General features: G+C 38.0%; 1 protein-coding gene across 3 annotated transcripts in view; it reads left to right on the top strand.

Annotated features, from left to right (window-relative positions):
- Positions 1 to 25,032, top strand: part of FTSH11 (FTSH protease 11) — a 39,519-nt gene that overhangs the window by 10,111 nt on the left and 4,376 nt on the right. For all 3 annotated transcript variants that reach the window (XM_077356500.1, XM_077356499.1, XM_077356498.1), the window contains exons 5-16: positions 1,544 to 1,667; positions 4,043 to 4,162; positions 6,398 to 6,448; positions 7,079 to 7,140; positions 9,722 to 9,779; positions 15,943 to 16,068; positions 16,156 to 16,236; positions 20,913 to 21,042; positions 21,238 to 21,386; positions 21,650 to 21,931; positions 22,751 to 22,840; positions 22,920 to 22,973. In XM_077356500.1, the coding sequence (XP_077212615.1) occupies positions 1,544 to 1,667; positions 4,043 to 4,162; positions 6,398 to 6,448; positions 7,079 to 7,140; positions 9,722 to 9,779; positions 15,943 to 16,068; positions 16,156 to 16,236; positions 20,913 to 21,042; positions 21,238 to 21,386; positions 21,650 to 21,931; positions 22,751 to 22,840; positions 22,920 to 22,973 (1,327 nt within the window). The remainder of the gene's footprint in view (positions 1 to 1,543; positions 1,668 to 4,042; positions 4,163 to 6,397; positions 6,449 to 7,078; positions 7,141 to 9,721; positions 9,780 to 15,942; positions 16,069 to 16,155; positions 16,237 to 20,912; positions 21,043 to 21,237; positions 21,387 to 21,649; positions 21,932 to 22,750; positions 22,841 to 22,919; positions 22,974 to 25,032) is intronic.

Raw genomic sequence — 25,032 nt, 5'->3', positions numbered from 1 at the left:
TGTGCTAGTGTTGCATTTTATTTTGACTCTAGTGATATGTTGTATTTGACTTTGGAGAACCGATGTATCTCATTACATTACTGTTTTATGTAGTTTAGCTATGCTATGTGGACACAGAACAAGTGTTGCGTGTTGACATGGACACAACAATCCCTCAAAATCCAGAAATGGGGACACAGTCAGAAGGAAAAGAAAGAAGAAAGAAATAATACAAAAAAAGAAAGGGAAAAAAGAAGAAAAGGAAAGAAATATAGAAGAAGAAGAACTCAACTGAAGAACGTCCCCTTCACCTTTCTTCTTCTGGCTAGAGACCTTTTATATGAGAAAAACTGAAAAAGCATGCCAAATATACGAAATAAATAAAAGGCTAGAGACTTTACTTAGCCCCACTTAAAATGCAAAGTCAAAATACATTGAAAAAAAGGGGAACTTTACTTGCGGAAATGGATGGCAGTGCCTTGGTCTGTGTCGACACTTGTCCGCAATTAAGTCTGTGTTGGTACGTGTCGTCATGATGGGAAAAACTTCATGCAATGTGTGTCTACAAACAAGATCTTAAGTCTTAACATTATGAAATTGTATTGTGTATTATTGTTTATAAATTAATCAGTATACATTTCAATAATTTACTTCATACATTATATATATATATATATATATATATATATATATATATATTCTGTAGAATAAAAAAGGATAAAAAACTTCCTAACCCCATGAACCACACACACACACACACACACACACTGCACACCCATTCTTGTGCCAAGTCACCGAAGTTCTAGGTTACTATGGTTTAATCTCATAAAAATGTTAGTCTCTTTCATTTCAAACGCTATAATGCCTAGAATAAATGCAGATTGAAGAGAATGGGGAGGTGAGGGGATGAGATGAGAGGAGTTTTTCTTCCCCCAAATGGGTTTCTTGCACCCGTTAAAGTTGTCACATGACTCGTGTGAATGTTTTGGACGGTTAAAGCTGTCACATGACTCATGTGAATGTTTCGGCCGAAAAAATGCCGGAAATTTCCGAAATTACTGAAGGACATTCCATTTCAATGTTGCCTATTAATAATGACTTCAGACATCCTTATTTTGTATACAACCATGTAGTCCTTAAATGCAGTTTATCTGGTTGCATTGCCAGTGGAGTATGCTCAGTTATGTATGTTTTTTCATGTCTAAACTCTTCAATAGTTAGTATGAGATGGATTTGAGTTGTATGTTTAGTATGAGATGGATTCTTTCACATTGATATTCTATTAGATCCCTTTGAGTTTCTTTCTAAAGTAAAATTTGGAATTTAAGAGCTTCATCTTTCATGTCTAGTTTGTGTAGTACATTATGTGGTCAACTTGTGAGCAACCTTGAGATCGAGCTAATTCGGATGAGTTCCGAGTTCTTAACAATTATTTGAAATGCTTGCATATTTTCTTTTACACGGTACTTTAAAAAAAAAAAATATTCTTTTACATGTCACTGAAGGTATTGATGCTTTGAATTGATCTTTGTACATGTCAAGCTGATTTGGATTTTATTGCCAGGGTTATGGGTGCAGCTGCACTTCAAAAATACGTTGGCAGCTTAGGTGGTATAGGTACTTCTGGTGTTGGCTCGAGTTCTTCATATGCCCCAAAGGAATTAAACAAAGAAATTATGCCAGAGAAGGTAAGATAACTAATCTTTCATTTGTACAATAATCTATTTGCTGGATTTTCTTTTTTATCTTGTTCATGACATGTAAATCATCTCTCCCCCACCCTCTCTCTCTCTCTCTCTCTCTCTCTCTCTCTCTCTCTCTCTCTTCTCGAGAGAGAGAGAGAGAGAGAGAGAGAGAGAGAGAGAGAGAGAGAGGAATATGTTGGTGCGCTTAAGCACACCATTTTTTTGGTGCACTTAAGTGGTTATAACGCCTCCCATTCGTTTAAATGTTTGGGTCCCGCTTATGCGAACCAATGGGAGGCGTTACAACCGCTTAAGCGCACCAACACTTTTCTCTCTCTCTCTCTCTCTCTCTCTCACACACACACACACACACACACACACACACACATATATATATAATGTAGATATGCTGTCTTTGATTTCCTGCACCGTATTTTTTATACCTAAAGTTGTGTTCCATGTCATTTGAGTTGGCGACTGGTTATAAAATGGGATTGGCTTAACATTCTAGAATTCTGTCATTGCCTTGTATCATGATCAGTGAAGTTTATTTTCCAAGTCATGTTGGGGTGAGTTAAAGAAGATAGTGGAGTATTTACAATTTTGTTGATGCATGGATTGAGAAAAAAACAATCACACACTCTAATGTTGAGTGGGGTGCTCTGATACCATTGTAAAAGCTAAATAAAATAGGCATCCCTGATTCCACTGTAAGAGACCCTGAATAGGATGCTCTGATACCTATGTAAGAGACCCTGATTAGGATGTTCGATATCACTGTAAGATTCCTAGGACTTACCCTGTTCTCAATTTCAACAATCAACAGTTATATCCAGATGATGGCAGCCTCAGATATGTAACAATCAACCGCTTGGAAAATTATAAAAATAAAACTCTGTTAAAGGCTGAAAACAACCAATCGAGTATTCTCTTCAGTCCAAGATAAATGAACCATCCAAGCTATAGAAGTAATCCTCTCATGAAATATGTAATGTAGTTCAATGGACATATTACTTGAAACCCTATCAATCGGATATACATCCCAGAGTATTGCATGCTGAAAACAAACAACAATTCATCGAGGATTCACGCTGCAATAATCAATAGATCCAATACTTTTTTTTTTGAAATGGCGAAAATATATCATTAAAAGAAGAGGGGGGACCGAGATGGACCACACCCGAATATACAGAAATGAAAGAAAGAAAGAAAAATTACAAAATAATTCTCACGGAGGGAGGAAATCAAACCACTCCAACTCCGAGCGACTAACTCCACGCCTAGCCAAACCATCTACCTCCCCATTAGCGGACCTCCGCACATGATTAAGCACAATACTCGAACCCGAGATCAAATCTTCTATTTCATCAAAAATAGAAGAAAATCTCCATGGAGGAGGCACCACCGCCTACTTAACAATCACATTGGGTGAATCACCCTCCACAATAGTTTTATCCATGCTCTCTCTATCAATCCTTTTGATACCTTGATAAGCCGCCTTTACTTCGGCCTCTGAACAATCACATATCCCCAAAGGGCCAGAATAGGCCCACATCACTCCACCACAATCATTACGAAACACACCTCCAACCCCGGCCGGTCCTGGGTTTCCAAGCCTCGAAACATCAAAATTCATTTTAAGCATTCCACAAGAAGGAGGCTCCCACCTTTGAGCAATCCGAGGCCTATTATCCCTACTAAAACAAACTTCCCTCCACCCCTCCCATAGGTCAAAGGCCGATACAAAACGGAATGACGAATGACATCTCGCCCAAGATATTGATAGAGCAATAATTTTTATGTAAAGCCAATACGGAGATTTGGCTATCCCCTCAAAAACTCTAGAGTTTCTCTCTTTCCAAATCACCCACCACGTCGCAAACAAACAAATATTCCATAATATTTTTCCTTTCTTCCTCCAAGGCACAAAACCCCATTGATTTACCAAATTCGGAATAGATGATGGATTACTGATTGGCTGATTTTCCATTCAATAGATCCAATACTTTCTTGGCTGATTTAACCAACAACAGTATGCAGTATAATACTGATTTCTTGGTTCTAGGTTTTTTACAGTTCCTCTTTAATTAACTCTTAACGTGCTAGAGTAGGAAACAATATATAATATCTAATGGAAAAATGTTTTGTGGGGGCCTTCCTGGATGGTCATTGGAGCTTTCATTGATCATCTGAGTTGATCTATATTCAAATATTCAAACTGTACTGGTTTACTTGTTTACCTCAAGGTGAAATTTCTGATATGGTGCCTATATTTACTATGCGGCTAAAAAATTGAGAAGTATAATCTTTTATGCTTCCTTCTGTAACATATATTAACTTGGATGTTTTACAATCTACTACAATTAACTTCCTTGCAGAATGTGAAGACCTTTAAGGATGTTAAAGGTTGCGATGATGCAAAACAAGAACTTGAGGAAGTAGTTGAATATCTTAAAAACCCAACAAAGTTCACTCGCCTTGGAGGGAAGTTGCCTAAGGTCTGTTCAGTGTTTAGGTGCTCTTGTCACTGTACTTTCATGCATTTCCTTCCAAATAAATGTAGTTCAGTATGTGGTTTTTACTATTCTCTGTATCTCTAAAGTTTGTTTGAAAATGATTGATCCACCATTGATCAGATTTGGGGAAAGTTTTTTTAGTTCTCTGTGCAAGACAGTTTTTTTAGTTCTCTGTTCAAGACATCAGTTTAATATAAGACAACACTGCTGAGAATCTTTGCAGATCTCATCTTTTGGAGTTGTGCTATTTGAGGCTGTCTTTGGATTATTACTCTTTTGACTGCTTGATAGAAAGCTTCCACAGATTGTAGGTTGCACTGGTGTTCAGTAATTAACCTGTGTGTTATTAGTAAAGGGAAGGGTGTAACATTAAAAAATTTTGTTCTCTTGGTTTTGTTTCATGATCTGAAAATGAGTGACACAGTAATTATTGTGACTTCCTCGGCTCCTTGGTTGTTGAGGGTGATACGTTGAATGTCATCCAGTGGGTTAAAGAGGGGAAGGGTTGCCCTTGAATATTCACAAACACATTGTAGGAGGTTTTGGATATTATAGAGGTACACAATTCTTTTTCAGCACAGCTACCACTCGGCAAGTGGGATGCGCAGATGCATTAGCCCGTAGAGGACTGACAACAGTCCTTATTTGTAGTGAGAACTTCCCTTTTGCAGTCCATCTTGAGTTATTTTTTAAGTAGTTTTATTCTTTTGTTTAGTCTTTATCAGCTCCATCAAGCATTGTTTCTTTTTCGCTTCACTTAATAAAGATTCTTATTACCATTAAAAAATAGGTCATCGATGTATCAAGTAAAAATTAACCTTCATAGAGTAGACAAATACTTCTAGCTTTCTTGTGTCAGCTTGTGTAATATAATATAACTATATAATAGGTAAACAAAACATAAACCAAAAGGACATGACTATTCCTACTAGCATTTTTCTTTCTAAATCAATCAAGCAACTTAAGGACCTCTACCTTGATGCCCCTTACATTCTAAAACCCCTTTCTTCGTGTGGTGTGACTTCCTCTCTCCCCCAGATAACAGAACCAATTAGGGGTGTAAACGAGCCGAGCCGAGCCGAGCTTGGCCAGGCTCGGCTCGGCTCGTTAAGCTCGAACCAGGCTCGGCTCGGTCAGGCTCGTGAGCCTTATCGAGCTCGAATTATATTAATTTCACACCCCTCATCTTCCCTGGACAGCCCTATCTAGTGTTTTTTACTATTCTTTTTACATTACGGGGGGTGGTCCAAGTAACAAATGGGGTTCCAAAAAAGAAGTGACATATTTTGCCTCCCCCTTTCACTCCCTGGACAACCCTTTTAGTGTATATATTAATATATAATATATATATTTAAATATATTAAATTCTTAACGAGCCTTAACGAGCCGAGCTGAGCCTGGCCTAACTCGGGCTCGGCTCGTTAAGCTTAACGAGCCTGGCCAGCCGGCTCGGCTCGGCTCGTTAAGGATTCGAGCCGAGCTCGAGCGAGCTTCCGAGCCCGAGCCAAAATTGACACCCTTAGAACCAATATGACTCTATTTCCGCATTTAACTCAAATGGAATACTATTTTTCACCTTTGTTGTTTTCAGAAGCTAGAAATTGGTGGTTCCATGAGCGCTCACTGAATAAGTTGTTTCTTTTTCTTCTGTTAGATTTATATGCTAAATTTTATGTTTGCAATCCATTTTACATGAGGTCTCTTGTTTCTTGATTTGAATGAAAACTGCTGATTTCCTCCTGCTGTGCAACCTGCTCTGGCTCTTGCTCCCCTTTTATGTGCAATTAATGTTTTAATTATCATTTTTTTATGATTTTTGTCATCCTTCTAAATTACAGCAACCCTTCCATATCGACTCCATTTCTTTCTTTCTTTCTTTCTTTTCCGTTTTGTTGCCAGCGGTCCACAATGTCAAGGAGAGTGCTACATATTTTGATGTATTAATATAAGGATGCTTATGCTTTTACACTGGTGTTGAATAGTCCACTACCTGTTCTTGGTCTAGCTTATTATGTTTTTCACTTTTGCTGCTTTTCCTTGTGTTGTGAATTTGGAATTTTGGATTACTTTTTCCGCTTTTCCCCCTTTATCGAGCTTTAATTTTTGTCTCTCTTGGATATATTATTTTCTTTGTCACCGATATTTCAGTGCTCTTACCATTCTGCTAATTTTCACTTTCTTGGTTATTTTATCAGTCTAATCAAAATTTCTTTGCAGGGAATTCTTTTAACTGGGGCACCAGGGACAGGAAAGACTCTGCTTGCCAAGGTAGGAGATAATCAACATATTTTAGAGAAGTGGTTCTTGCTCTATTTTATGAACTCTTGTTTACTTACTATTTATTTTGCTCATATGGATAACTTGGTGTTGGTAGACTGTCTCTCACAATTGGCATTGCAATTCTCTTACTTCTTAACTTAAAAATATAATACCGGATCGAGCTTTAATTTGCTTGATCTCTTGCATATACCCTGCCTTAATGTGTGGTTGGTACTTATGCAGTTATGTACAATTAATTATTACTTGCATGAAATTGGACACCCATTTATTTTTCTATAATACCTGATATTGGATGATAATGATTGAAACTTTTCTTTTATCAATTTCCATGCATACATGTTTCTCCACTCATCCAACCCGGTGTTTTGTTTGTCCATATATATATTCTACCTTTATTTTTGGGAGATGATATTTTCACTCCCCCTGCATTACGCATGCGCCCCCCTTAAAACCTGATTTTAGGTGAACAGTGGGCAACTTTAACGCCTTTTGATGTCAAATCACATTATAAGGGGGGCGCATGCGTAATGCAGGGGGAGTGAAAATATCGTCCCCCTTATTTTTTTATACTTATTATATGCCAATCTGGATCTGATGGCTGAAGCTGGATCTCCACAGGCTATTGCTGGAGAAGCTGGGGTACCTTTTTTCTATCGAGCAGGTTCTGAATTTGAGGAAATGTAAGCCACCTTGCACTTATGCAATGCTTTCCTGTTAGTGTTCTAATTGCATTATTGTTTTTTCCATTTTTTTGAACTATAATAGAAGCATTATTTCTTTCATCTGGTCATGTGATATTAGTTTTTGCTCATTTGGAGTTTTGTCATCTTATACTGAGAATATGAACTCTCTCTCGGTCTCTCTCCTCTCTTAAGAGAAATTACGTTTGCCATCATGGCAGTACTTTATTGTCCTAATTTGAAGAAAAAAAAACACAACAATTATTCTCTTTATTCTTTGCATCCTGTTAAGCAAGCAATATGATATGTTTGTTAACATTAAATACATCAGGTTTAAATTCTTGATATATTTAAATATTTATGTGTTTTGAACTTATTACAGAGAAATTATATGGTGGCCGCCCTTTACATATAAGGGGCGGAGAGAGAAAATCTCAACCCCCTTGATTTTTGATCAAGGGGAAAGTAAAAAAAGGGGGTTTGACCTAGATCAAAAATCCAGGGGAGAATTTTTTCTTTCTCTGCCATTGTTGTTTGACGGTCGGCCACCATATAAATTCTCCTTATTAAATATTAACCATAGTATTGACTTTTGCATGTATAGCAGTATAGTGCATAACTGCATACCTTATAATGAAGTAAATTCTTATATGATGCATTTAAAATTTGTTCTTTTCTAGAATTAAATAAGCCTACAAGCCCAATCCATGAATCTTAGTGATAATAACAATCCACATAATTTTAGTGAACCTTATTAGCGAATTATATGGTTCTAGATTTGTGAACCCAAGTGCTCTGGTTAACTTGTTGAGCGATCTAGAAACAAACGAACTAAGCCTACGGCATTGTAATGGTTAATTCAACAGGTAGTGAAGTGTTGTACCTGAAATTTTATCATTTGTACCTGACAAGTGTCCCTTTCCCAGATGTTGATATAGTAATATTCCTGGAAGAAGTCACTAGGGTTATTGGTCTTGGATAGTGCTCTGAACAAAAATGTTTAGCTAGTCCCGTAAAACAAATAAGTATTCCTACCAAGTTTTTAAATTTCGGTTTCGGACGCCGTGGAAATAGAAACATTTCGGTTTCGGTAGAAAATTTAGGTGGAAATCCTGTAAAATCACATAAATGCATGGAAACATATGCAAATGATAGAATTTTAAGATGAACTTCAAGAAGTTTTCTAAATGGAAACATTTTGGTCTATTTCCATTTTCTAAATGGATCGAGAATAGAGTAACCCCAAATCTCCATTTTTTTCCAATCACAACTGATGATATGCTCATCTTTGAAATTGGAGAGGCTTAATCTTATGACTCATTTCTCCCATACGCATCCTGCCATCGAGAAAGGAGCCATAACCAAGGAATGCAACCTCGTTTCCCAAAATGCCCACAGCTCCATTCTCCATTAGATGAATAAAGGAACATGGAGACACCCAAATTAACTTGAATTGCCTAAGGACTAGGCACTATAAGCGCCTAGTAAACTTTCAATAATGAGGTGGTTGTGACACTACCCATCTTCATTACACATGATGCATCAATTTTCCGACCAAACTACCTTAATTTTTAGAAGGTTAGGAGTGTTAATATTTTGAAAACTGCTATATGAAAAATGTGATTCACCCCAGGAAGAATGGGAACAAGCAAAAAACGCTTCCAATGAAAGAATGCTTTCTCTTTTGCAATTATACTTCTAAAGAAAATTTAACTGTGAAGAAGCCTTTCTTATCCAGGCTCACTCTCTTTCATCCATTAAGAGATGAGGCTCAAACACCTCATGAATACTCAAGAGATAAAGAAGATAATGAATTTGTCCTCAATACAACAAAGAACCAACCCTCAAATTGCCATTCCTAATCTCTCTCTCTCTCTTAATATTCAAGAATACACGATCCATCCTCATGAACTAGCCTTAGGGGCCAAGGTATCCATTGCTCAATGGAACCTTAAATGACCAATTGACCATACAACTTTCCAGAATCAGATTATTCTCCCTACCCTATACTTTTACGGTTTTATCCCTGAAAAGAACTCATCTTTAACTATATGATTTTTTTTTTTTAAATAACTTTAACTATACAAATTTGATTCACTAGTGTTGTCTCTGTTGTGTCCCCATATTAACCTGCCTTCTTTGATTTGTTTCAATGTCTCCACTGCACTCTTATCATTCTTACATTATTCCAACCTAAATTTTACGACGGACAATACGAATATGTAGAAACAAATTTAATTCTAAAGCTCTCTACTTCAAACATGTTCAGCTGCATTTCTGAAATCCACGTATTTGAGTACATTCATCTGTTGAGGATATTGTCAACCTTTTATTTCTTTATTCATGCTTTGAGCTTGTGCAATACAGTCATAGTTCTAAAATGTCGAGCTACACTTTTGAAATACACATATTTAAGTACATTTATCTGTAGAGGATATCATCAACATTTAATATCGTATCTTTTAAAAGCTTGAGCTTGTGCATTAAGGTATTAGAAAATTGTATATGGCAGTTGGACAAATTTTTAAGGATATCATATGGTTGTCACTTGTCAGCTCATCATGGTATTTCTGTACATCAGGTTTGTTGGTGTTGGTGCTCGACGCGTCCGGTCCTTATTTCAAGCTGCTAAGAAAAAGGTAGCTGTTCTGTGACAGACGTATGCTTGCTTCTTTTTTTTTTTTTTTTTTTTTGCAATTATTATATAAAATAATCATGTTGATTGGAATATGAAATATATCTTGGTACTTGTTTGCTTTGTGATGGTTTGTGCATATTTATTATGCATATCTGCTTGTTCTTACACACTTTAAGTAGAGCCAGATAGGTGCAATCTATCTCACAAAGGATTTTTCACGACTACGTGTTATTCTATGACCTCAAGAGAAAACTGATGCAGATAGATGGTGAGAGCCATGGAGAGAGGCGGAGAGGAAAGTGTGATGGGTGTCATTTTGTGCTAGTGGAAAACTTGGAAGTTTCCCGGCAACTACGTGGTGTTCTGTGACCTTTAAGAGAAGGCTGATCCGGATAGATGGTGAGAGCCATGGAGAGAGATTGGGAGTGGAAAGTGTGATGGGTGACCCATACATGAGTCATTTTGGGCTAGTTGAAAACTTGGATGTTTGCCACTAAAAAGGTAGCACTTGAATTTCCATCGCTTCCACTATTTCTTTGTTTGCGGAGCTGCTCAAGAAACAAGATTTGGCATGCTTATGTCCAGTCAAAACTTATGAATGTGAGGTCGTTCCATCTTTATTACCAAGGAATAACCATGGTTATGCACTTGTTTCATTTGATTTTTCTAGTTCAAGGCTTTGATGTGATGAATAGAAGCATATTCATGTCATGAGGTAACAGTGCCATTAAAGTGCCTGAGAAGGATGCTAAACCCACTGAATTTACATGGAAAGAGTCTTGGCTATATTGCACAAAGTTGATAACCAAGAGTCCTTTCTATATTGCACTTATGAAGTTTTCTCCTAGAAATAGGGATCACGATCTATAGAAGACCAGGCGATAGTGGGGACATTGGCATCTTTGACACAATGTCAAATGCTTCACATACTCCAACCCTTCTTAAATAGGGTCTCTAGCCACAAGGGACTTTTACCAACACTAACTCTCTGTATGTAAGACAGATTAGGTGAGAGACAAACCCAAAAAATGGCGCACTACACGAAGAAAGAATCAGGGGCACAGAATGGGATATGCGGATGGTTTTGATTGTGTGCATGTAGGGGAGAAGGGAAGAGGATGATTTTCAACAGGTGCCATGGTGGGTAGGTGCTTACCTCATTTTATTTGTTGGTTGCTGAATAATAGATGTGTCTGACATGTGCAAACGAAAGTGCTTAAGCATGAACTGATGGTAGTGTCTTGGCACAATTGATGAACTGTTAGAGGTGATCGTGCTAATACTTTGAGACTAAGAAGAGAATTTGGGTGGTAAGAAACAAAGGCTGGAAGAGATATCTAAAGAATATGATTCTCTAATCTGATACAAATGTGGCGCGCCTTCCAAATAAGATAGCATGGTTGGTCAGAAACAAAGATTAAAATATATAAATGTTGGCGTGCACCCTGGAAGCGATACAGAAGAACTAACTGTCAATGCTAAAAAAAAATAAAAAAAATTAGAGGAGTGAGCTAACTGTGAATGCTAAAAAAAAAATTAGAGTCAGAAATATGTCTCGGGAATTTCTCTGGAAGGGTGTATGTGTATGAGTGTATCTTGGGTTATTTTATTTTATTTTTCTTGTTACTTTTGGGTTAAAATTGAGGAAAACTGGAAATTAAAATATTTAAAATGTATAAAAATGCAAAATTTAAGAACAAAATTAGGACAACAGGATAATATTGTGAATTTATCGAGACATTTTCTTGATATTTCTCTGTTAAAAACTAAAATATCAAGATATATCAATGATTTTCAAAATATCAGAAAAAAATTGGGGGTATATCGTTTAATCAAAAAATCGTCTCGAAGTTATTTGTGACCATGGCTGGAAGGCAATAAAAATAGGGGAAAAAAATATATGTTCTTAAAACTAATATATGATGTTGAGGAAACATTGCAACTGATCATTGCAAATTCAAACAATGTAACCCTGTAGCTTCTTTTATTTTTCTTGAGGAGTAACATAAATTTTATTAGAAAAAAAGAGGGATACAGTTCAGAAATAGCCAAGGATTTGTTGTCTCGGCTTCAATACAACTCACACTCATTACACCCATTCCTTTTGGCATATATCAATCTAGCAACAGTGAAATAGCCAGGATAAGTTGTCTCGGGTTAATTCTTTATATCCTATTGGCAACACGTTATCCATCTTATTCCAGGGTCTTGGATTATGGTCCACCCTTGTGTCGAGCGATCTACGCAAGTCGAATACCTCTATTATGAAATGTTCAAGTCACCATGGGCGAATTCCTCTAGTATAAAAGGTGCAAGTCTCCATGGGCCCGCTGACCATCATTGAGTTCATGAGATTGCATTTTTGGAATCTCCTTGGGTTATGAGGTTTCCAAACTGCGTTCCATAAAAGTATGGAGCCCTATTAAGGGGGCGAATTCTTTCTCTTCGTTTGAATCAGTCTCACCAATTGGGTCAGAATAAGTTGTGATGACTTAACTGCAGTGATTTCTGAGGACACCTCCAACAGCTGCTGGGCTGGGATTATCTTTTGAGCTTCCATCAAAGTTTAAGGGAGGCGGTTGCCAGGATGATGGTCTTGGCTGATGCATTTTCTCCCCAATGGTTACTTTCCATTTTCACAAGACTACATTCCTAGACAGAGTGCTCAATGAATCATTACCTTTTGACCACCTATTATATCCATTTTTATTTTCATTATTTTTTTACAGACAGATACTCCTTCCCTTGAAGATTCAAGAATTTCTCGCTCCCATGTGCCAACTGACCGCATATTGTGCAAGTCTCCATAGTGTCCTTCCAATATCTCCAAACGGACCCTGTCCCCTCTCAAAGATGAAGGATTCAATAAAGTGTGGGCAGGACTAATTCGATCCCAAAAGTGTTTTATGTATTACTATAGTTTTATTTCACCAAAATAATAGGGGTTGGGCAATTTCTTAAAATAATAGTTTTATATATACCAATCATTGCAAAAGAAAATTTTAAACACATGCTCTTGGGGGGCGGGCCAAGTTTTCAAAATATCAGTAGTTCAGCACGAACCTCATATTTATAAGTTTGCTATTCTATTAACTTCTACACTTTTTTTTGTGTGTGGGTGTGGAAGGTTTTCACTTTTCCAGATTTTCTTAGGTGATGCCATGCCCGTGATAGTAATGAAAAACCAGGGAAGCAGGATTTGTACCTGAGGGTGGGGATTCGCGATTCCTCGAATCGCGAATCGGAATCGTGATTCGATTCGATTCCTCGATTACGGGGAATCCCGAATCGATTCCGTCGGAACCCTGATTCCCAATTTTGGGAACCACGATTCCCAATTTATGGAAACCCCGATTCTCACTTTATAGGAACCCTGATTCCCTGCGAATCCCCAGCGAATCCCAACCCCCCAGTGACTCCCGGCGATTCCCCGGCGAATCTCTGGCGATTCCCCGACGATTCCCCAGCGAATCTCCGTTGACTCTCTGGCAAACCCACGATTCCCGCTTCCAACCATCCCAGGAGCCTTCGATTCCCGATTTCGAATCCTTAATCGAATCACGCTTTCGATTCCCGCCCTGGCAACCTTGTGAAAAACACATCCCATGGTGTTTCTACGTTAGTAGCGTATGGCCTTATTGCTAGTATGTTGTATATGTCAGCAGTTCAATCTTCACGATGAGTCTTACTTCCCTAATGTAGCGGTCTTTGTAACTTATGTCTTTTGTGAAAATATTAGGAGTGGGCCATGATAAATCATGTTCTGGATTTCAAAGAAAGGTTCAACATCATGAACAATTTTTTTTTTGAGAAATGAAGAAAAAAGTTTAGAACATTAATAAATTTTGTATCTTGGTGTAACCTCACTGCATGGCAGTGGGTGCACCTGCCTTGTGTATTTTCAATCAAGTTTCAATATATGGAGTAATAGAGCAGTAATATTTGTAACCATTGTAATTGTTGGAAGCCACTTGTTATAATAACTCTAAAATGAGAAGAATTATTCTATGGAATGCTTTAGAGGCTTCTCTGTCGTGAAGGATGATACTAGTTCAAGGATATGAGAACCTTCTATGGGTATGCGATACATCTTGCTCTTGTGCCATGATAGATACTTGGAATTAGGAAATGCTGATAACTTAAAATAACAGTTGGGGCCACATTGTTTGGGTGATCCAAAGCATTCATTTGATGGGCCCTCACATAGATAGGGTGTGCCAAAAAATCAGCTCGATAGGATCATCCTAACCCTATGAACTGTGGAGGCAAAAAATGGACAGATTTGTGCAAGTTTATACACGTCCATTTTTGCTTCCGCAGTTCATAGGGTTAGGATATCCTATCGAGCTGATTTTTTGGGCACAACCTATCTATGCGAGGGCCCATCAAATGAATGCTTTGGATCACCCAAACAATGTGGCCCCAACTGTTATTTTAAGGTAGGGAGTAGATAATAGATAAGTTATCTACTCCAGGGAGTACCTGCTCTTTTCTCTTCTTATTAATCTGGACGAGTGAAAATGCCTCCCTTTTGTACAACAAACACTTATCAGAACAATTTACCTGCTAGAATACAAATGAGTAACTCGTAGAATTGGTGTGTGTATATATATATATATATATATGAGAAAACGGTTCCTACACATATGTGTAGATAAGTTATCTACACACTAGCTTAAAATACAGTGGGGGCCACATTATTTGGGTGATCCAAACCATTCATTTTTAAGGCCCTCACATAGATAGGGTGTCCATAAAAAATCAGATCCATAGGATCATCCTAACCATTCGAACTGTGGAGGCAAAAAATGGATTAATTTGTGAAGGTTTAAAGACATCCATTTTACCTCCACAAATCGTAGGGTTGGGATGATCCTATGGATCTGATTTTTTGTAGACACCCTATCTATGTGAGGGCCTTTAAAATGGATGGCTTGGATCACCCAAACAATGTGGGCCCCCACTGTATTTTAAGCTAGTGTGTAGAGAACTCTCTACACATATGTGTAGGAACCGTTTTCTATATATATATATATATATATATATATATATAGAGAGAGAGAGAGAGAGAGAGAGAGAGAGAGTATGTGCAGCTGCACAGATAAGTTATCTGTGCATGGGTATATAACACATCCCTATGGTTCATTACGTGGGGATCCAAAGCATTTATTTGGAAGGCCCTTCCATGGATAGGGTGTGTACCAAAAATCAGCCCTATAGGATCATCCTAACCCAATCAAAGTTGGAGGGGAAAATAGACAGACACTGTGTCCATGTTTCTGCCCATTTTCCCCTCCAGAAATGGCAGGGTTAGGATGATCATATATGGATGATTTTTGGTACACACCCTCTCAATGGAAGAGCCTTCCAAATGAATGCTTTGGATCCCCACGTAATGAACCAATAGGGATGTCTTATTTACCCATGCACAAATAGCTTATCTGTGCAGCTGCACATACTTTATTATATATATATATATATATATATATATATATATATATAAAGAGAGAGAGAGAGAGAGAGGAATATGTTGAGCGCACCATTTTTTTGGTGCGCTTAAGTGGTTATGATGCCTCCCATTCGTTTAAATGTTTGGGTCCCGCTTAAGCGAACCAATGGGAGCCGTCATAACCACTTAAGCGCACCAACACTTTTCTCATATATATATATATATATATATATATATATATATATATATATATATATATATATATATCTTACACTCACATTCAATAAATAGAAGCTAATAGACCAGTTTCTTCCGTTAACAATTATAGTAACAATGTGGTGTTAAAGGACTTTTCAATCCTGATTTACTATTCTGCATACATCTGGGTCAATTCTATATATGATGGCTGATATGTGAACAGTACTCCATTCAATATGTGAGCAGTACACCAGTCAATCCTATCCATTCTCAAATAATTGGACTCAATATTAGGTTTATAGTCTTCCAGTCTGCACATTAAGTACATTATGTTCAGTTCTTTAGGCTTTTAAGTCTGCATATAAATATTGTTGGATTAGAGGTCCTAATGCATGGTTAATTATTTCATGTGTGCTATTATTTTAAAATTCAACAGTATTTGTTATTGTTATTTCAGCGAGTACTAATATGTGGTAAATCTATATTCATTGCATTTCTATATATTATTTGTTCATAGGCACCTTGCATCATTTTCATTGATGAAATAGATGCCGTTGGATCCACCCGAAAGCAATGGGAAGGCCATACAAAGAAGACACTGCATCAGCTGCTCGTCGAAATGGATGGGTTTGAGCAGAATGAGGTACATCAATATAAACTCAGTAAAAACATGAAGAATCTCTGTATGTATTTATTTATGAACTAACCCCTGTAGCATTCTCTTATGCAGGGCATAATATTGATGGCTGCAACAAACTTGCCAGATATTCTTGATCCAGCTTTGACTAGGCCGGGTCGATTCGATAGGCATGTAAGTGCTGTGTTCTTTGGATACTACCTGTTATTGTATTTTGGATGGCATTCGGGAAATATTATTTCCAAATTCTGATACTGTAAAAAATTGTGCAAGTGATATTTGTGATGTTCATTCTGCTTGTTGATTGGTACTTAATAGTTTAGCAGTAGAATGACTTGATTACATTCAAGGAATGTGTTATATTTTCTTTGGAAACACCGAAGAAAGATAAAAAAATATTAACTGCGCTAATGTTGATTTTATCATATTTTCAATTGTTTATTACTTTATTTCTTTCCAGGAATCCCTATTAAGTATCAACTCAAGCATATTCACAAATATTTGCCTCGGGAATATGTCAGGAAGTGTACATCTCAGGATTTGTTACTTTTGGCTTTATATCTGGGGAAAAACTGGAAAAATAGAATATTTAAAAATATATAAAAATATATAAGTGAATAGACCGAGCCTTATTGAATTGTACGATTTTAGAGGGAGACTCGTTGAATGTGATTCGTTGGCTTAGAGGCTCAATCGTGCCACCTTGGCAATTTGCATGCTTTTTTTATGAGATCCAAGACCGGATAGGAGGATCCTCTATTGTTTTCAATCATGTTAAAAGATCAGCCAATAGTGTTGCTGACAGATTGGCTTGGGAAGGGGTTGGAAGACAAGGGCTAGAGATGTTTGATTTCCTCCCCCCTTAATTGGCTTTCTCATGTTCTTCTTTTGTATTTCCTTTTGTGTTTCTTTTGTTTTTTTTTCTTCCTCTTGTGTTTTATTTGGGTGGACCAACTCGGTCTTCCTCTTGATTGAATGAAAATTTTACTGTTATATATATATATATATATATATATATATATGGAAAGGTGTGCGTACTCGGTCGAGTAGATAAGCTTATCTACTCGGTCGGGTTAAAAACAGTGGGGGCCCACATTTTTGGGGTGATCCAAACCATTCATTTGAAAGGCCCTTACCTAGATAGGGTGTCCACAAAAAATCAGCCCCATAGGATCATCCTAACCCATGCAACAGTGGAGGGAAAAATGGACAAACACAGCTTGTCCACAAATCTGCCCATTTTTCCCTCCACTGTTGGATGGGTTAGGATGATCCTATGGGGCTGATTTTTTGTGGACACCCTATCTAGGTAAGGGCCTTTCAAATGAATGGTTTGGATCACCCCAAAAATGTGGGCCCCCACTGTTTTTAACCCGACCGAGTAGATAAGCTTATCTACTCGACCGAGTACGCACACCTTTCCCTATATATATATATATATATATATATATATATATATATATATGAGGAAAGTTTTTCTAGTCGGCCGACTAGAGAACCTTCTCTAGTCTGTCGACCAAGAAACACAGTGGTCCTACATTATTTGGATAATCCAAAACATTCATTTGATAGGTCCTAGCATAGATAGGGTGTGCCCAAAAAATCAGCTGCATAGGATCATCCTAACCTTTTGATTTGTGGAGGTTAAAAATGGACAGATTTGTGGAGTTTATAAGCGTCCATTTTAACCTCCATAAATCGAAGGGTTAGGATGATCCTATGGAGATAATTTTTAAGGCACATCCTATCTATGTCAGGGCCCATCAAATGAATGCTTTGGATCATCAAAACAACGTGGGCTCACTGTGTTTTTGACCTCCACTGTCCATTTTTAACCTCCACAAATCGAAGGGCTAGGATGATCCCATGGAGCTGATTTTTTGGGCACACCCTATCTATGCTAGGGCCCATCAAATGAATGCTTTGGATCATCCAAACAACATGGGCCCACTGTGTTTTTGGTCGGCGGACTAGAGAAGGTTCTCTAGTCGGCCGACTAGAAAAACTTTCCTCATATATATATATATATATATATATATATATATATATATATATATATATAGAGGAAAAGGATTGTACACTCGAGCGTACCAAGCTTATGGTACGCTTGAGTGCCCAATCACATGTGGGCCCACTTTGTTATGATGATCCAAAGCATTCATTTGAAAGGCCCTTACATATATGGGGTGTGTACCAAAAATCAGCTCCATAGGATCATCCTAACCCATCCATTTGTGGAGGGCTAAATGGACAGACCACAAATCTGCCCATTTTTGCCCTCCACTTTTGGAGGGGTTAGGATGATTCAATGGAGCTGATTTTTGGTACACACCCCATCTATGATAGGGCCTTGCAAATGAATGCTTTGGATCACCATAAAAAATGTGGGACCCATGTGATTGGGGCACTCGAGCGTACAAACCTTTTCCTCATATATATTATATATATATGAGGAAAACGATTGTACGCTCGAGCGTACCAAGCTTATGGTACGCTCGAGTGCCCCAATCTATCTCTCTCTCTCTCTCTCTATATATATATATATATATATATATATATATATATATATATATATATATATATATATATATATCTTGCTAATAGGCAGCCCAGTGCACGAGGCTCCCTCCATTGTGGGGTCTAGGGGGGGCTAGATTTACGCAGCCTTACCCCTGCTTTGCAGAGAGGCTGTTTCCGTATCGTGAAAATAAAAAATATCGCAACATTTTCACAATAAATGATAAAATTGGAAGTATCGTGATTTTTTTTAAATCTAGGGGTTATTTCGGGGTCTTGTCGTTTATTAAAATGTCGCGATAAAATTGCGGTATTTTGAAAAAGTCAAGTTATTTGTGCCTATGATCTCATGAAAAGACATGATTATTTCTGAAACTTGGAATTTTTTGATACAACAATATAATAAGTCTCCCATTGTCCAATGTCTTGGAATAATTGCCATATTAATTTGAAGTTCCAAAGCATACCTATTAGCAAGATAAAGAAAAATAGGGAAGTAAGGGAATTTGGAAAGATAAAAATAAAGAAAATGAGGGAGAAAATAGGAAGAATAGTATATAAATGGAAATAGGAATTGAAGTAGAAGAAAGCATGGCGAACCTACCGAAGATGGTCAAGGAAGAAGTGAGGGATTTGGAATTGGGGGTGGGACTTAGTCGGTGAGGGCCTCAAAGCACCTCTATGATAACGAGGTGCTAACAATACCAAAAAACTATATGTTGTCGTTGAAAGATCAAAACTATCAACGGTACGGCGATACTTGGTAGATAAACAAGGAAAACACTTAAGGGAAAACAGAATGGAGAAGCTAATTGAAAAGGGAAAATCTAAAGCAATTGAGAGAGTTTAGGGAAACGGCAATAATGTATTAAGGGATAAGACCACCAAAGAATTCCATCTATGGTATCTAGGAATCCACCCAGATCTTCTAGGAATACTCCTAGGAAAAATAACATCGTTATCAAAGGAATCCACCTTTGATACCTAGGAATCCCCCCTAGAGGGTATACTCCATTTATCAAAGGAACCGACATTTGATCTCTAGGAGTCCACCTAGAAGAGATAAGTCCCTAAATCTAAAGAATCCACCTTTGATCTCTAGGAATCCACCTAGAAGGTACGCTCCATAAATCCACAATAACAAGATAAGTGGTTTTAGTTTTACAAGCTCTCCAAATTTTAATTCTTCAAATCATTCATATGTTGACAAGTCAAACTTCCTTTTATAAAAACTAACTTGAAGAAATCCTAATAAAACTTGGATTCATGAGAGTTATCATCTCCCAATAAAAACTAACAACTAACACCCCTCAATTCCATTTGTATGAAAAACTCTCAATTGTAATTTTAATTGACGCTGAAATTAAAAGCCAACAATTGGCTTTTATACCCCTACTACTATAACTGATTGAAAACAATAACAAATGAAAAAAATCTCCCTACGACACTCCTAATGGGTCCCTCATTTTCTCCTCTCTTAATTGATGGTCCCTATCACAGTCTGAGGCCCATCCTTCTATTAAGTTCGCACTCTTTGAATACCGACTCCCAAACTGCTCCCCTAGCACGAACAGTCTTGATACTAAGTTCCATATGGATTTCAAGCTCGGGATGGCATGTCATAGCCTGGTATCCCATAACCACAAGTCTTCCCAAAACCTAATTCTGTCTGTTCGTCTCTCTTCCCACCCTATACCCAACCCCCTCAACAAACTTGACACAAGATAAAGCATGGCACACCATGTTCCCAAGCCTCTCTTCCTAGGAAGGTCCCTACATTCCCACCCTCCTACGCTTTCACATTTATGGTAGAAATACTTACATTAATTGTGAAAACCACCCCTGTTTGTGGCAAATATTATTGGATATTTTTCTTAATGGTCGGACCCACCCTATTTATGACAATGGTGATTGAAGGCCACCATGAAATCCAACAAATTCAATGGAAATTTCCTTAAGCATTTCTTTTGCAGAGCAAGATGCTCCTTTCAACTTGCATGAGTTGTCTGAAAAGTATTTTTTTGTAGTTTGCCACCTTTTCCTTATCCTTTTAAATTGGCATGCTTATTCATATACTTCCCGTTTATGATTTATGGGCTAAGTACAATTCTAACTGTTAGTTCGATTTGTTTTGGATCTTTGTGGGATAAGAGTACACAGGCACCCATGTATGGTGTTTTGTGTTTACATGGGATAAGAGTACACATGCATGGTTTGGAGATAAACTTATGAGATATACTTGTGCATTTTGAATGCTTTTGATTTGAGATGTTCTTGCTCTCAGGTATTTTTATACTTGAGGTACATCAATTTCTAACAAAATCTCCTTCTAGATTGTCGTTCCAAATCCTGATGTACGGGGCAGGCAAGAGATTTTGGAACTCTATTTACAGGATAAACCATTGGCTGATGATGTAAACGTCAATTCAATAGCTCGTGGTACTCCTGGGTTCAATGGGGCAGGTTTGTTCTCTGATTGTGTTCTATAGGAGTACGTTGTAGTTTGTACTTGGTATCTTCTCAGAAACTTTATTTTCCCTCGCATTGATATCCTGAAACCAGTATATGTTTTTCCTGGCACATAATGCATGCAAAAAATGTCTTCAAATAGATAATAAAACACATTATGCTCATACTTTTGTTTCTTCTTTTGGTTAGATCTGGCAAACCTCGTAAACATTGCTGCCATTAAGGCTGCAGTAGAAGGTGTTGACAAGTTAACTGCCGCACAGTTGGAATTTGCGAAGGACAGAATAATAATGGGCACGGAGAGGAAAACAATGTTCATATCAGAAGAATCAAAGAAGGTAAGCATTGTGTTCACTCTTTTCTTGCTGTGGTAGTAATTATGATTGTAAGTGTGGTTGTACTTTTTTCATGAAGATAATCTGTTAACTTGTTAAGACTTAAAGAGTGTTCTATCTGACCTGCAACTGCAGACTCCAAGTTATATATATATATATATATATATATATATATATATTTGATGACATTGGGTATCCCGACCCTATTTTTTAGGGTATGACTATTCCAAGTAATATATATCTTAACAGTAATGTTTTTGTTTCAGCTCACAGCCTACCATGAGAGTGGACATGCGATTGTGGCATTCAATACTGATGGTGCACATCCTATTCACAAGGCTACAATAATGCCACGGGGATCTGCTCTAGGGATGGTTACACAGCTTCCTTCAAATGATGAAACATCTATAAGCAAGAAGCAGTTGTTAGCACGTCTTGATGTTTGTATGGGTGGCAGAGTTGCTGAAGAGCTCATCTTTGGTCAGGAGCACATTACAACTGGTGCAAGTAATGATCTTCATACTGCTACAGAGCTCGCTCAATATATGGTATTGTTCCCACTCCATTTGAGAGTCTTTTATATATGGGATTTGCTAGGGACCATCGCATAAGGCATTTTGCAGATGGGCTGTTGCATGTGAGAGCAACCACCCAGATGAATTAAATGAATAAGGCAAAATCCGAGCCTAGGTGAGTGCTCTCACATGCAATAGCCTATCCGCGAAATGCCTTCTGCGATTGTCCATAGCAAATCCCTATATATATATATATATATATATATATATATATATATATATATATATATATATACACACACACACACACACACACTCGAGCACAGAAACAGGGGGGGGGGGGGGGGGGGGATCCTAACCATTCATTTGGAAGGCCCCATCATGGATGGGGGGCCTACCAAAAATCAGCTCTATTGGATCACCAATGGGTGTCCATTTGTGGGGCAAAAAATGGACAGATACTGTTTGTCCACAAATCTGTCCATTTTTTGCCCCACAAATGGACACCCTAAGGTGATCCAATGGAGCTGATTTTTGGTGGACACCCTACCCATGAAAGGGCCCATCAAATGAATGCTTTGGATCCCAACCAAAATTTGGCCCCACCCTGTTTCTGTGCTCTAGCGCAGAGAGAGATGAAATGATTCCTCTACCCCCCATTCCCAGCATTTCCACCCCAATTTATCTTTTCCTGGGCATGACTATTTTAAGGAAAAGACAAACAAAACAGAGAGGAAATGTTGTCATTTTTAAGGAAAGACAAACAAAAGGGGGTGGAAATGTCATTTCCCTGTATATATACAGGCACTTCATGATTTCTTAGAACTCAATGGCCAATCTTTTCTGTGCTAGGTATCAACGTGTGGAATGAGTGATGCAATTGGGCCAGTTTATATCAAAGAGCGACCGGGTTCAGAGATGCAATCACGCATTGATGCAGAAGTATTTGTCATGAATGTTGAATTAATTTATAGAACTTACATTTAACTTAGTTTTGATAAATGTGGCTGAAATACTGCAGGTGGTGAAACTCTTGCGGGAAGCTTATGATCGTGTTAAAGGCCTACTAAAGAAGGTTAATCTCTAAGACTGCCCCTTGACCAGTTGAAAAGAATGGAACTTTATTATTCTATTCTCCTAATTTGAGATTATATCACCCAGAGTGTAAATGCCCCTAAAATTGTTATATATCCTTACTCACTATCTAGGGTTTCATATATTTATGCTAATGATTTCTTGAAACTTAGTCCCCACATATGACCTTTGGTATTGGAATGTTCAAAATCGTCTCACATGATATTCTTAGGCTGCTTCATTTAGTTGAGCATTTTAGTAGCGTTAAGAAGTAATGTTTAGCATCTTTGGCCATTATCTCAACTTGCAAATGATGTGTTAGTGTATTCCATAGTTGTTTAAAACTTGTTTGTTTGCTTGATTTGCCTTTGTTAGAATAAGCCTATGGGCCTATGGGCATTTTAGTCATTGTACTATCTCTTTAGTATATAAATAAATGAGTGAGAGGGAGATACCCTAGCTCACTTTTCTCTTTTTCTCTATTCTCTCTCACAACATGGTATCAGAGCCCTAGGGTTTCTGATCCTTAGGGAAACCCTGTAGCCTCCATCTTCTCCGCTTCTCCGAAAACCCGAACTCTTATCATCTCCCCCACCTAACCCTAACCATAACCCTTATCCTAACCCTAACCCTTCAAAACCCACCCTCCACCACCACCCATCTTTGAAGAAACCCAAAACCTAGAACTTCTAAAACTCAAACCCTGAAGACGAGATGAGACGAGACGAACTGAGTTTCATGTGTTAAATTTGTCTCCTGAAAACGAGACGAGACGAACACAACCCTGAAGACGAGACGAACTGAGTTTCATGTGTTAAATTTGTTTCTTGAAGACGAGACGAACACAACCCTGAACACAACCCAATTTTTCTCCTTTAGTTCCATGTGTTAAATTTGTCTTCTTTGTTTTCATCTCCCGCATCTTTCTAGCTTCTCTATGGGCTCATCTCTGCACCTCTTCTTCACTCGTGCGATCGTCCTATGAGTCCCTCTGTTGATTAGTTGGTTTTATCCTTTGTCGTCTCCACTTCTACTAGTCGTAGCCGTTGGTGTTGGTCTCTCTGTTGTCGACATTTGTTGTCCTGATGGATCTTCCTGTTATTGTTGATCCCTCTATTGGCATAACCACTAAGGTACGTGCTTCTACCACACCCTCGGCCCTTCTTCGTCTTCGTCTTCGTCTTCTACCTTGGCACCTGTAGACAACTCTTACCCACAACTGAACATTGCCAAGTTTAATGGAACCAACTACTTTCCCTGGAAGGTTGCAATTGAAACATACCTTCTTGGACGGGGTAAGGTATGCTTTCTTCGTGAGGATCCTCCTTCGCCTAAGGTCCCATGTATACTCGCTGGGAACAAGAAGATTTGTTGATTCAGAGTCTTCTATGGCAGAGCATGACTCCTGACATTTACTCTACTTTGATCCTCCTCCCGACTACGAAGGAGATCTGGGATCACACTGCAGTGACCTATTCTGGGGTTGAGAACCTCACTCGTATCTGTTCCACTTACTCTGAGTGGATGCGCCTCCATCGTGGTGATATGTCTCTTGAGGCTCACTATAGGAAGTTCATTTCTTTGTGTCAGCAGCTTGATGTTTTCCTACCCCTCACTTCTGATGTTAATGTTCTCCGACGTCAATGGGAACAAATTCGAGTGGTGCACTACCTTGAGAGCCTAGGCCCCGACTTTACTCACCTGCGCCATCAGATTCTTGGTAATATTTGAAATTGGATGAAGTTATTCATTTTTCTTTCTTTTTCCATGTCTTTTCATGGCATTCCAGAGCTTTGTCCATACTCTATACTGCACTGATTCTAGACAGATGATGACTTCATGATATGTCCCTAACTCCAAGACAATCCCTCTACCTTATGGCCCTAATTGTATGATGCCACATTGTAGAAGGGATGGGAAAGGGAGTGTGATATGTTCCTGGTGAGGGGCATCATGGATTTTTGCCTTTATTTCCAGCTTCTTCTTTTTTATAGAAACAATTTCATATTAAAAATGAAAAGGCATAAAACTGTTGGAATTATAAGTCTTTTTCCCAACAC

This window comes from Tasmannia lanceolata, unplaced genomic scaffold (assembly GCF_043159265.1).
Source record: "Tasmannia lanceolata isolate RefF3 unplaced genomic scaffold, GAP_Taslan_0.1 ptg000015l, whole genome shotgun sequence".
Classification (NCBI taxonomy): domain Eukaryota; kingdom Viridiplantae; phylum Streptophyta; class Magnoliopsida; order Canellales; family Winteraceae; genus Tasmannia; species Tasmannia lanceolata.
Note: the sequence above shows the minus strand (reverse complement) of the source record. Positions and strands in the feature narration are given on the sequence as shown.